We start from the raw sequence: 12,279 nt of genomic DNA on the forward strand, positions 1-12,279 counted from the left end.
CTCCCAAAAAAAGGAGGAAAAAAGGTTGACTCGAATATAAACCCGGGGTGTGGGTGTTAATATTCAAGTGCAGTGCCCTGCCATGACTCTGCACACAGCCCCCCTCTCTCACTGCTAGGCTCTGCACCTTTGCCTTCCTTTCCTGCTCTGCCAGGCTCTGTATCTATCCCCCTCCCTTACTCCCTCGCTTACCATGCCAGTCTCTGCACCCTGTCCCCCCTCCCTCCCCTACCAGGCTCTGCATCCATATCCCTCCCTTTCTCCCTCCCCTGCCGGACTTTGTTCCCAGGCTCCCTCCTTCCTGCCAGGTTCTGTCCCCTGTCCCCACCCCCTCCCTCCCAATGCCTTACAGGCCTCCACCGGACCTACCATAAGTCCTGGTGGTCCAGTTGTGGGCCGGAACAAAAGGGATCCCTTCTGTCTCCTGCCCCAGCCGACTTTAAACAACTTTTATCTCCCTCCCTACCCATCTGTGTATCTGTTATGTCCCTGGCGGTCCCGCGAGAACTCACAGCAGCTAATTAGCTAGTAACTCTGCACAGGCAGGAGCCAAGGAAGGTCGCTCCTGTTGTGGTTCACCGCTGAGCACCACCACCTTTGGCTCCTGGTCCTTTATCCCATTTATCCTCTCTTGGCTTTCACAGACCTGATCTATCCATCAACCTCCTGTGCCAGAAATTGGTCTGGTTGGAGCCTTAGCCTAAATGTGCTGCTCTTTCCTTCAAATTTAGCAAGATGACTCTACAACACACCTAATTTCAAAAGCAAGAGCCAGAGCCCCCTACTGAATTTCAGTCAATGTTCACAGAAATTTATATAAAACTACTACTGGAGCATGAAAGGAGACTCAAAAGAGCCTCTATATTTTATCTGCCACATTTGCACCTGCTACCTTTGTATTACAGCAGCAATCTGTATAAAAAGTTGATGCTGGACAGCAAGAAATTATCCCTTTGTATACATTTTAGCAGCAGACATCAGAGCCATTCTTGAACAGAAAACAATTTAAGGGGTATATTATACCAGGTTTTCATGGCTTACTCTATGGCTCTGGATCATTTTGCCTAATGGAACATCATTTGTTACACACAAATTTCTGTGTGGCTTAAAAAGTCTATTTTAAACTTCATATTGAGTCTAGTTTAATCTGAGTTACAATTTTGAAACAGATCAAATATTATTCAACATGTTAGTTCAAAACCATGAAGTTTCAGTGACTTACACTGAAATGACAAACAAACAGAATTTTCCAAAACCTCTGTTTTTATTATACAGAGTAAAATATGTCCTATAGTGGGAAACTCTGTGCCTACAGCCATTACACAGAGCTTATACTTGTCATGTAGTATATCCGCGAGCCAGAACACAGAGTCAAGGAATAAGAAACCTAAGAAGAGAGCTAATCTCGCTCTGCTAGAGCCACGAGGTGTATATCGATTTCTGCTTCTGTCAGGATCCTAGGGAAAAGAGAAAAAGGAAATTAATCAGTTTGTGCTTCAATTCTTCCTATAGATCAGGCAAAGGGAGTAACATAGCCTCATGTGCATATTTAGGCATATACATAAAGGAAAGAGTGAGCCACCCTAATAATTCAGTTACATTACTGTCCAGAGGACCTGTGCTTGATACTCAGGCCAAAATTCTGTTCTCCAATTCAGCCTTGCCTCTCATTCAAACATTTTCCAAGTTTATTTACAGTTTGATATACCGACCATTGACAAGAATCTGGTCGGTTTACAATGCTAAAATTCAAGTTAAGAAATGAAATAGGGCAATATGTGGACAGGACAAAGACAAGAACATAGACAAAATTGATACGAGAGGTGCTGGGGAGGGGGAAGATTCAAAATTACATCAAAGTTAAAATAAAAATTAAAGGGAGGTAAGAAGGGAAGGAAAAAACAAATAGGGAAGGGAAGCCACTTCTTAAAATCGGTTCTCATTAATCGTTGGAAATAGCTGAAAAAAGGATCTTGTATTTTGGTTAACTGTTCCCTTTGCAAAGCTAATAAGCTATTATTTTTCTGTAACTTCTTTCTGAGGGCATATTCTTAATAAATGACTGGTGGCCACTGGCAACACAGTTTTAGGGTATGACCACCTCAGACATGGCACCAGTAAAATGAATAATGATCTATCTGCCAAAAAGGAATATATCTCACAACAGGACAGACAACATACTGTGGATATATTGAATTACATCAGAATGAGAAGTGGCAGTAATTGGATACATTTGGGTATTAGCAGCTCACAGAAAACAAATCACTGGACAAACGATCAGTGGACTTATTTAAGACACTGATAATCTATAATTCCAAAGTCCTTTGCGGAGTACAAATAAAACATTAGAAATAATCATAAAACTAAACCATATGCCACATAATACAAATACACAAAGTACTTAAAAGCGATCAATTCTGCTGAAGAAATGAAGTCTGGAATATTTCACATCTTTCCTAAACTGTAGGACAGTGCTTCTCAGTGCTCTCCTGGTGGCATGCCTAGCCAGTCAGGGTTTCAGGAGTACAATAATGAACATGCAATAAACATAGATTTGCTCACACATATTCATTGTGATAATCCTGAAAGCCCAAGTGACTAGGGTATGCTCCCAGGAATGCAAATTTTGGCATTTGTTATAGCGTTCTCAGCAAACTGTTCCTATATCTAACTGGCCAAACATACAGGGGCATAGCTACTACTGAGCGAGCCCAGGGCTACAAAATGGTATGGGCCGCCTGAAGTTGCACCTTCCCACTCAGGTCTAACATCATAGCAGTTGTCCCTCCCCAATCCTGGCATTTCTCCAGCTCCTCTCTCTGCCAGTCATTCACTCATAGCAGAAAGAATGCTGTGACCTGCTTCTATGGCTAACAAGAACCTTTCCTGTGAATGGTCCCACCTCTCTGATGCAACTTCCTGTGGGTGAGACAGGGCAGAAGAAAGGCAAGCTTCAGCATAATGTGGAGGATCAGCAGGGGAGGGAAGAGATGGAGTGATGCCAAACCCAGATGGCCACAGGATGAGAGGGCAGAAAGGGAAAAACACTGAACTGAGCAGCAGAGGGAACAGGAGAGGGTGGGAGAGAGAGAGAGACTAGATCGGGGGAGGGGGGCTCATGGATTTGATATACCACCTTTCTGGAGATCAACAGAAAGAGGGAGAAAGATGCCAGACCACATGAGTTGTAGAATCAGGGATAAAGAAAATGAGAGAAGCTGGGGATGGACAGGGGCACAATAAAAGGTGTTGGCCCTGGAGGGAACAGACACACAGAGAGAGTAATACTGGACCACAAGGGGAGGACAAGGTCATAGAGAAGAGATAAGAACATAAGAATTGTCATACTGGGACAGACTGAAGATCCATCAAGCCCAGAATCCTGTTTCCAACATTGGCCAACCCATGTCCCAAAGTACCTAGCTAGATCCCAAGTAGTAAAACAGATTTTATGCTGCTTATCCTAGGAATAAGCAGTGAATTTTCCTAAGCCATTTCAATAATGGCTTATGGACTTTCCTTTTAGGAAATTATCCAAGCCTTTTTTAAACCCCAGTAAGCTAACTGATTTCACTACATTCTCCGGTAACAAATTCCAGAGTTTAATTACAAGTGTGAAGAAATATTTTCTCCAGTTTGTTTTAAATCCGCTACTTCATATTTTTTGGAAAGAGTGAACAAGCAATTCACATCTACCCTTTCAACTCCACTCAGTATTTTACAGACCTCTATCATATCATCCCTGAGGCATTTCTTCTCTACGCTGAAGAGCCCTAACCACTTTAGCCTCTCCTCATAGGGAAGTCATCCCATACCTTTTATCATTTTTGTCATCCTTCTCTGTACCTTTTCTATATCTTTTTTGAGATACGGCAACCAGAATTGCACACAGTATTCAAGTTGCGGCTGAACCATAGAGCGATACAAGGGCAGTATAATATTTTCATCTTTGTTTTCTATTCCTTTCCTGATAATTCCTAACATTCTATTTGCTTTCTTAGCCACCACCGCTGCATATTGAGCTGAGGGTTTCAACGTATCCTCAACAATGATACCTAGATCCTTTTCCTGAGCAGTGACTCCCAACATAGAACCCAGCATCACGTAGCTATAGTTCGGGTTCCTCTCTCCCACATGCATCACTTAAGCACTTGCTCACATTAAATGTCATCTGCCATTTGGGAAGGACAGAGACAAGAACACAGAGGGGAAGCACATATGGACAGCAATACAAAGAAAAGATGAATACTGGAAAAAGAGAAGCAAAATCACAAGATTAGGAGACCCTGGAGAGAGGATTAAGAAAAACAGAAAAGAGATACTAGGACCAAAGCAATACTCAGACAAAAGGTAGAAGTATTTATTAATTGAAACATTTGAGCATTCTCCCTCCCCCTTTCCACTCAGGCCCCACCGCCTTGGGGACAATGGTATTATATGAGGCCTATCTCAATTTTTCCACCCAGGGCTCATTCAGTCCTAGCAACACCAGTATATGGAGGCAACAATCATTTTGGTGCTAAAGTTGTCATCCTGGGCTCCTTTATTGTTATTTGATTGCCACAGTAAGGACACTAAAAATGACATTTATAAAAAAATCTCCAATGATACCACATACACGAGTGTCCAACCAGTAGGTGTTTAATTAATTCTGATGCTTGATAAACCATTCTTTTTTTTTTTTTTAAATCATTTCTATATAACCAAAAATGGTTAGTCAACATTGACTAAAGAAAAATGTACAAAGCAATATATAATTTATATAGTCCTCTGTTAAAGGAGGTAGGCAAGACAGAAACAAGAAAAAACCCTGGGGAGAGGGGATAAATGTACAATTAACAAAGTAAAGCAAAAGAGCAGTATTTGATGTTAACCTACTATCTAACTAAACTCCGCACTAAACACTTGATTCATTCTGGCTGCGTTAGAGTCCCTTTACTCTCCAAGAAAAAACCTAATTGGGCAGGTTCAAAAAATATATATTTATTCCCTTGACAGGAAAAAAAACATTTGCAAGGAAACCTTAACTGAAAAGTTGCCCCCATTGAAATCACTTTAGAGCGAAAATGTAAAAATTATTTCCTCCTGGATTGTGTCCATTTCGAGACATCAGGAAATATATATATACCCTTTCACCTAAAAAGGCGACTTTTTAAAATTAAAATATAATTTCAGCAGCATTTCTTTATCCTGCAAAAACACAAGAGAGACTAACAATGTCACCTGACCCAGTGTTTCAATATCAGAAGATTGCAGTATAGCAGATACATACAATTGCATAGTTTCAGCTTCTAATCCTTTTTCTTTTTGCACATTCTTTAGATAATAGATTCTCTGCATCAGGGGAAGGTTCAATTCCGGAACTTTTAAGACTGTTAACAAAGTTCTTAAAGAGTCTCTGAGGGGACATAAATCTAGCTATTGGAAAGTTAAGAATCCTTAAATTCAAATTTTTCTGTTGATTTTCCATCTTCCTCAAGAGACTACGGGAACTCACAGCAGCAATTTCCTCATGGCGATCTGCACGAGGCAGGAGCGTAGGAAGATTGCTCCTGCCCCGAAAGCCCTCTAGACCACCAGGTAAGGCCGGGAAGGCGGCAGGGAGGTGGGGGTGGGTCAGAGCCGGATAATCGCGGTTTTTCGCCATTCTCGGTCCGGCTCTGCCCGTATCCCCCGTGAATAACGAGGGAGAAGTGTAGTACATCTCCTCCTCCTATTTTCACTAGTAAAAAGTTAACAATAATTGGAGAAGTCATAATAAGTAATTTTAAGCATACCTGAATTTAGGGTTGTCCACCGTTACTACACCAACTTCAAGTTCTGAAGGTTTAAAATCAATAGAGAGCACAGTGGACAGGCAAGTTAGGGCTGTCTGGAAGCAAACAAGAACATGGCTGAAATCCATATCCAATTCAACTGTATGCCACATTGCTCACATATATTTCTGAGTTTCCAATCTTGGTACACAAAGACTGTTCTTCTGCCTTTATCTCAAAGCCCTATCTACCCTCATTTCTCTAGGTCCCTTCATGATAAACAGGTATCTATTTGCCAGTATTTCTCATCAGAACCAAAAACCATCCTTATCTATTATTAAAAACAGCTTTCTGGACAGATTAATTACAGATGAGTTTACTAAGAAACAAAGACAGTTTTAGCCAACATAATTACACAGGCGGCTCTAACTCTATTTTAGCTATTTATTCACCCGCTTCACACAGCCTTTCACCCTACTCTCTCCATCAGCCAATCAGATATGCTGCTCTGGTATTCATCTTCTCCATCTCCTTTCATAATACATGTTCTGCAGTGACTTTTGGCAGACAGCAAGAAATACATCTCCACAGAGCTACTTCTAGTACAGTTCTATAGCAGGACATAACATTTCACTACAACAGCAGTATACAGTCCCCATATCTCCCAGAAGGTCTGTAAGTGCTATTTCATCCTAAACTGACTCATAAAACACAGGTACAGCGATGGCAAAAGAGAACCTTGTGTATCACACAAGAGATTAATGAAATAAGGTTGCTTCACCAATCTTAAACTCTTGGTTTCAGAAAAACCAAACAATCTTTTCTTTCTAACCAGGGATGGGGGGAGATGTGTTGCAGAGGGGAAAACATAGAAGAGAGGGACAGCTGGGAAAGGTCATAAGTGGGAGTAATAGTGGACCAAGGCTACTTGGGAGGAAAGACAATGGATAGGACTGGAGAGACCCAAGAGAGGAAAAACACAGAAATGCAGAGGGACGGCAGAGCAAAAGTACCAGAGGGGGCAGACAAACAAGAGAAGACATCTTTAGGAGGAAAAGAGATTTTAGTAAGAGGACAGAATAAACAGAAAAAAATTAAAATACCAAGACACATAAGAATAGCTGGGAAATATTTTACAATATAAAAAACCTTAAATATTAAATAGTTTTTATGCAACATAACAGAACTGTTGCAGAATCTTCCCCAAAGCTGCTGTAGAAAGTTGATCAAGTCACTGAGCAGCTTAAAAAACACTTATCTGTCATAATCATTCTCCATTCACTCCTCTGTCCAGCCATGTAGCCTTACCTCAACTGTCTGATCATACGTCCAATCAAATTTCTTCTTCACTTTTTTTTCCAGGAAGCTAGTGGCCTCAGTTTGTTTAACTCCTGCGGCTGTGGCCTTAAAACCACAATAATAACCTGCAGGATCGCATTTATATACCTGAGCACCAAGCTCTTCGTCAACCCCGATCAAAATCATACCTACAACGCAAAAGAGGGCCATTTTCAGAATAGGTACTTGTTCTTTACAAACTGGTTAAAGTCAGAAGCTAATAGCTGCCATATCAGACCTGATATGCAATAATAGTCCCTTCTGTTTCTCTAAGGGAACTATTTCCTTCTCCCACTTTAAGACTGGTCTCCCCCCACCCTAATACTGTACTTCTCTAGCCTTATTTGCAGCAGTTTTTCATCACTGGCTCTTCCTTAATAGCCCATGTAATTTTACAGATTTAGATATTCCAATGAAAACTGTATGATCTTCAACAATACCCCACTTTTCAGGAAAATCTCTCAAAGTTGCTCCACATTAACTTATCACACTTGCTAACCCAACGCCGCTCTCCTTGTCCAGTGCCAGTCCCAATACCTAAACACTGACTTACAACATATGTGCCTACTTTGGTCCCTTGTCTTCTTGTGCCCAAAATCCATGAATATGATAAGAATTTATATGTCATACCTTGAAGATGTCAGAAGCCCTAAGTAAAAAGCCAAAAAATAAATAAAGCCAATTCTAACTAGCAAACATAATAGAGGGGACTGTCAGGGTAAAATTATGTTCCTCTAATTATAAGGGCTATTTATCAATGAACGTGGATTTAAGAGTATATAAATTTTGGGTATTATTTTGTATTTATTTTATGCAAGAACCTGGCATATAAAAATCAGGATGTGTAAATACATCTCTATGTTTAAAGTGTGGTAAAATGACCTGTTCATTCTATCATGCTTTTTGGGCATGCCCTCGAATAATGCAATTTTGGTGTGCAGTGCTAAATTATTTGGAAAGATTGATTGGCCAATGATTTCCATTATCGCCTGCTGGGTGGGCCATAGATAGATAGATTGAATCACTTGCAGTTGAGAGCATTGGCAACCAATTGTTATGCTGTAAAGCTGGGTCAATATGGAAAAAATCCATTTTGAGTGTTTGTATACTCAATGACCCACCTAATTTTTGGCAGAACACATTTCATGTATTAATGGCGCTGGAGCAGAAACTTGCTAAATTTTCTTTAAAGAAAAAAAGCTTTTTATCTACCTTCCTGATGACTTTCCGAAAGGCAGCAAAGACCTTCCTCTTCTGTTAACTGCTTCGGGCCTGAAATTACTTACGAGGAACCAGGACAATGAAGTTCTCAAGCAATAAGAACTGTTTATTCCTAAAATAAGCAGCATAAAATCTGTTTTACTAGTTAGGTACTTGGGACCTGGGTTGGCCACTATTGGAAACAGGATACTGAGCTTGATGGACTTTCAGTCTGTCCTAGTATGGCAATTCTTATGTTTTTATGTAGTTTGCTAAAATTTCAACTTTAGGCTGATCAACAGTAGGTGTTTGTAGAACTATTTCAGTACTTGTCAAGGTAGAAAAAATCTGAAACAATCTTTTAGACGAATTATCAGCCTCCTAAATTTTTCCATTCAAAATACTCTTAGAATTCAATATTGTTATCTTATATGATTTAATCATGCTTCCAAGCATTGTACTGTATAGTCTTTCTCCACACCCAATTTCCTACATGTTCTCTTCAAACTTGGCTAATTCAGATGTAAACCAAGGATTAGTCTTTGTTCTTAAATTAAATTTCTTTAAAAAAAGCCAACTCATCTAAAATTTGACTTGTGATTAGTGTCTAAGAGTCTACTAATCCAATTGATAGTATCTTTTTCATTCATTGAGCCAAATACATTCATTATACAAACTGATTACAGAACTTGATATAAATGTTATTTGGCTCAAAGAATGAAGACATTATCAGAAGTATTTATGGTTTTGAAACTACTCAGTTTATATAAAATTAGACTAATGATGAATTGTGGTGATGAAAGTATCTAAGGAGGATGTCTTATCTATCTTTATGTTATTCACCTTCTGAAAAATCTGAACAACTATTTTGATTTGGACAGGAATTGTTTTAGTGTATTTTTGACATATACTCCATTACACAGAAAATAATTGGCAAGCTTTTATACTCTACTAGTTTTTTTTAGCCCATTACATTAACGGGTGCTAGCAGCCCTTCTCCCTTCCTTTTACCTCCCCCCTGTCCAGCAGCACCCCTTCCCTGCTTCCCCTGTCCAGCAGTAGCCCTTCTCCCTTCCTTTTACCTCCCCCCTGTCCAGTATTACCCCTTCTCCCTTACCTGCTCCCCTTGTGCAGCCTTGGGGCCGGCCCGCCTTACATTATCAAAATGGGCTGGCCTAGCAAATGGCCTGCGGCTGCTTGATGAAACCACGGGTGCTGACGCTGCTGATCCAGCCTCGGGCTGGGGAAAACCTGCTAGTCCCTGTCTGTGCGCCTGACAGTGGTGCCTTGACCCCTAGAGGCCTGGACATTTGCTGTTCGTCGAGACACAGGCTGGCTTGGTTGTGGGGAAGCCATTGTCGCGCATGCACATGAGAACGGAGGCCGATAGAAACCGCCGCAGGGTCCTACTGCGCATGCGGAAGCACAGTACCACGGAGAGTGGTTGATCCTTGGAAAGAGCTCCTGGTGCAGGTGATCGAGGCAAACAGCGTGCAAGAATTTAAGAGCAAAAGAATTTAAGATGCCCATGTGGGATCCCTTAGAGGGTTAAGCCAAGGGAACCTGTCACCAGGAGTGGGATCCCTAGGATAGTTACTTGGGGGGTGGGTCAGTAGAGTGGGCAGACCTGATGGGCTATGGCTCTTATCTGCCGTCATCTTCTATGTTTCTATACTAAGTGACTTTCACTACCGGACATAAGTCACAGTGGAGCTCATGAGGAATGGGGAACAGTCCTGTTTCTGTGACCCCATTTGGTATCCTGACCCACAGTTTGGGAACTACTGGTTTTCTATAGCAGTGTTTCTCAACTCGGTCTTGGAGTACCCCCTTGCCAGTCAGGTTTTCAGAATATCCACAATGAATATGCATAAACTTGATTTACATACACTGCCTCCATTATATGCAAATTTCTTACGTGCATATTCATTGTGGATATCCTGAAAACCTGACTGGCAAGGAGGTACTCCAGGACCGAATTGAGAAACCCTGTTCTGCAGCATGTGCATGAATAGCTTCCAATCTTCTAGAATACTAACAACTGTAGCACCTTAGACAGCTACTCATGGTTGACTGCTGCTCCAGCCACTTGCTTGCTTCAAGCTGCTACTGCTGTCATCTCCTCTTTCTGCCTTCAATGACTGCATCTCATTCACCTCTGTCATGCCTTTCCCCTTGCTGTATGATAATTTGTTTCCAGATAAAAAAAGGATTCCAAGGTATCAGGGCCAATCCTATGTTAAATTACCTACAACTTGAGCATTTATGAGTTGTAAATTCTTGCTTTCAGCAGTATGTCAGTGGCAATATAGCAGGACCCCTAAGAACAGATCCTTGCTACAGCAGTGAAAAATGCTACCACCCCTTTCACAAGGCAAGCCCTATGTGCTAAAATCCTTAATATTCTTACAGCAGCCAAGAGGCCTCATCTCGGCATTCTGTGTGTAGACCTGAGAAATGTCTGCAATCCTTTTGCACAGCATATCAACTGGGATCTCGTAACCATACTTGTACTTCCAGTTTGCAGCTTCATAACGGGCTCTCTGCACCTGGGACCTGCTGTCAGCTAATACAAGAAAAGAAAAATCATTGGTTATCTCTTTTTGAAACAAGCAGGAAGTTAGTTATATTTTTATATTGTATGTTCATTTTATACTATTAAAACTGCCAGTTGCGATGGTGGCTAATGTTACAGATTGCTGTCCACTGAGAACAGAACTGAGGGCAACGAACCTCCAAACAGCGAGAACTCAATCATTATGCTTTGGAGTCCTAAACAAACTCATATAACCACCTTTGAAATTTTTCAATAAAAATGCGGGGTACCTCAGGGCTGTGCCCTGTCACCCATTTTGTTTAATATCTTTATAACACCACTTTTGACAATCGTTCAGGAGTATGGTCTGAAGACCTACTGCTACGCAGAAGACATCTATCTTGATCACTGCTAAAATAGATCCTATTCAATTAGACTTTCGACCTATGGAAGAAGGTTTAAAAGCAATATTGAAATGGCTGTACCAACATAGGCTAGTTCTTAATACAGAGAAATGTACCTCATGTTGGATCACATGCCATTATCTTCAACATCTTATTGCCTTAATAGTAAGAGGAAAAAAACTGTACCTGTGCTGACTAAATCTCACTACACACCTCTCTCTGTATACGAAGGGGGGTTAGGGACAGAGCCCGCCCACGAATACAGAAAAATCACAAATAACTTTTCTAGGTACTTGTCCAGATTTAGAACTCAGTTATGTCCTCTCACTTTTCTGGAATGCAGCAGCCAGTGAAAATCAGAAGGTGCGTGTGTCTCTCTTTTACTTTTCTTTCTGGGAAGGAAAGGAAAGGGGTGCACTGTTTACAAACAAAGCAGAGTGCTTGGGGTACATGACAACACAAGCCTGTGCACCCGATGCGCATGCCCAAGCCCAGATCGCGGGTTGCAAAAGGTCCCTGACCGCGGAGGTAGATACCCGCGGAAATACAATTTCCTCATTCATCTGGCTGCCATCCAGATCCAAGGTCTATGCAAGGCAAGGATCCCCCACACAGCACTACTACTACTACTATTTATTATTTCTATAGTGCTGAAAGGTGTACACAGCGCTGTACATTTTAAAATACAATAGACAGTCCCTGCTCAGAAGAGCTTACAATCTAAATTTAGACAGGACATTTCAGGGTTGGGAAGGTTATAGTGGATATAGGTATCTGACAGCAGCAGGGTTGGGGAGATTATAGTGGGTATAACTGACAGCAGTGAGGGTGAGTTAAGAGTTGAAAGCAGTTTCAAAAAAGTAGGCCTTTAGCTTGGATTTGAACACTGCCAGGGACGGAGCATGACGTATTGATTCAGACAATCTGTTCCAGGCATACAGCGCCACAAGAAAGAAGGGACAGAGTCTGAAGTTGACAGTGAAAGAGAAGGGTACAGATAAGAGGGGCTTGCCTGATGAGCGGAGATCACGGTGGGAGCATAGGG

At 41.3% G+C, this 12,279-nt stretch overlaps 1 protein-coding gene across 2 annotated transcripts in view; it reads right to left on the reverse strand.

Annotated features, from left to right (window-relative positions):
* Positions 1–1,113: 1,113 nt before the first annotated feature.
* The window catches only part of PSMA6 (proteasome 20S subunit alpha 6), a 30,733-nt gene continuing 19,567 nt past the window's right edge, over positions 1,114–12,279 (reverse strand). For both annotated transcript variants that reach the window (XM_033953179.1, XM_033953180.1), the window contains exons 4-7: positions 10,705–10,860; positions 7,065–7,243; positions 5,778–5,872; positions 1,114–1,457 (exon numbers count right to left, since the gene is read on the reverse strand). In XM_033953179.1, the coding sequence (XP_033809070.1) occupies positions 1,400–1,457; positions 5,778–5,872; positions 7,065–7,243; positions 10,705–10,860 (488 nt within the window). In that variant the 3' untranslated portion in view covers positions 1,114–1,399. The remainder of the gene's footprint in view (positions 1,458–5,777; positions 5,873–7,064; positions 7,244–10,704; positions 10,861–12,279) is intronic.

This window comes from Geotrypetes seraphini, chromosome 7 (genome assembly GCF_902459505.1).
Source record: "Geotrypetes seraphini chromosome 7, aGeoSer1.1, whole genome shotgun sequence".
NCBI classification, from domain to species: domain Eukaryota; kingdom Metazoa; phylum Chordata; class Amphibia; order Gymnophiona; family Dermophiidae; genus Geotrypetes; species Geotrypetes seraphini.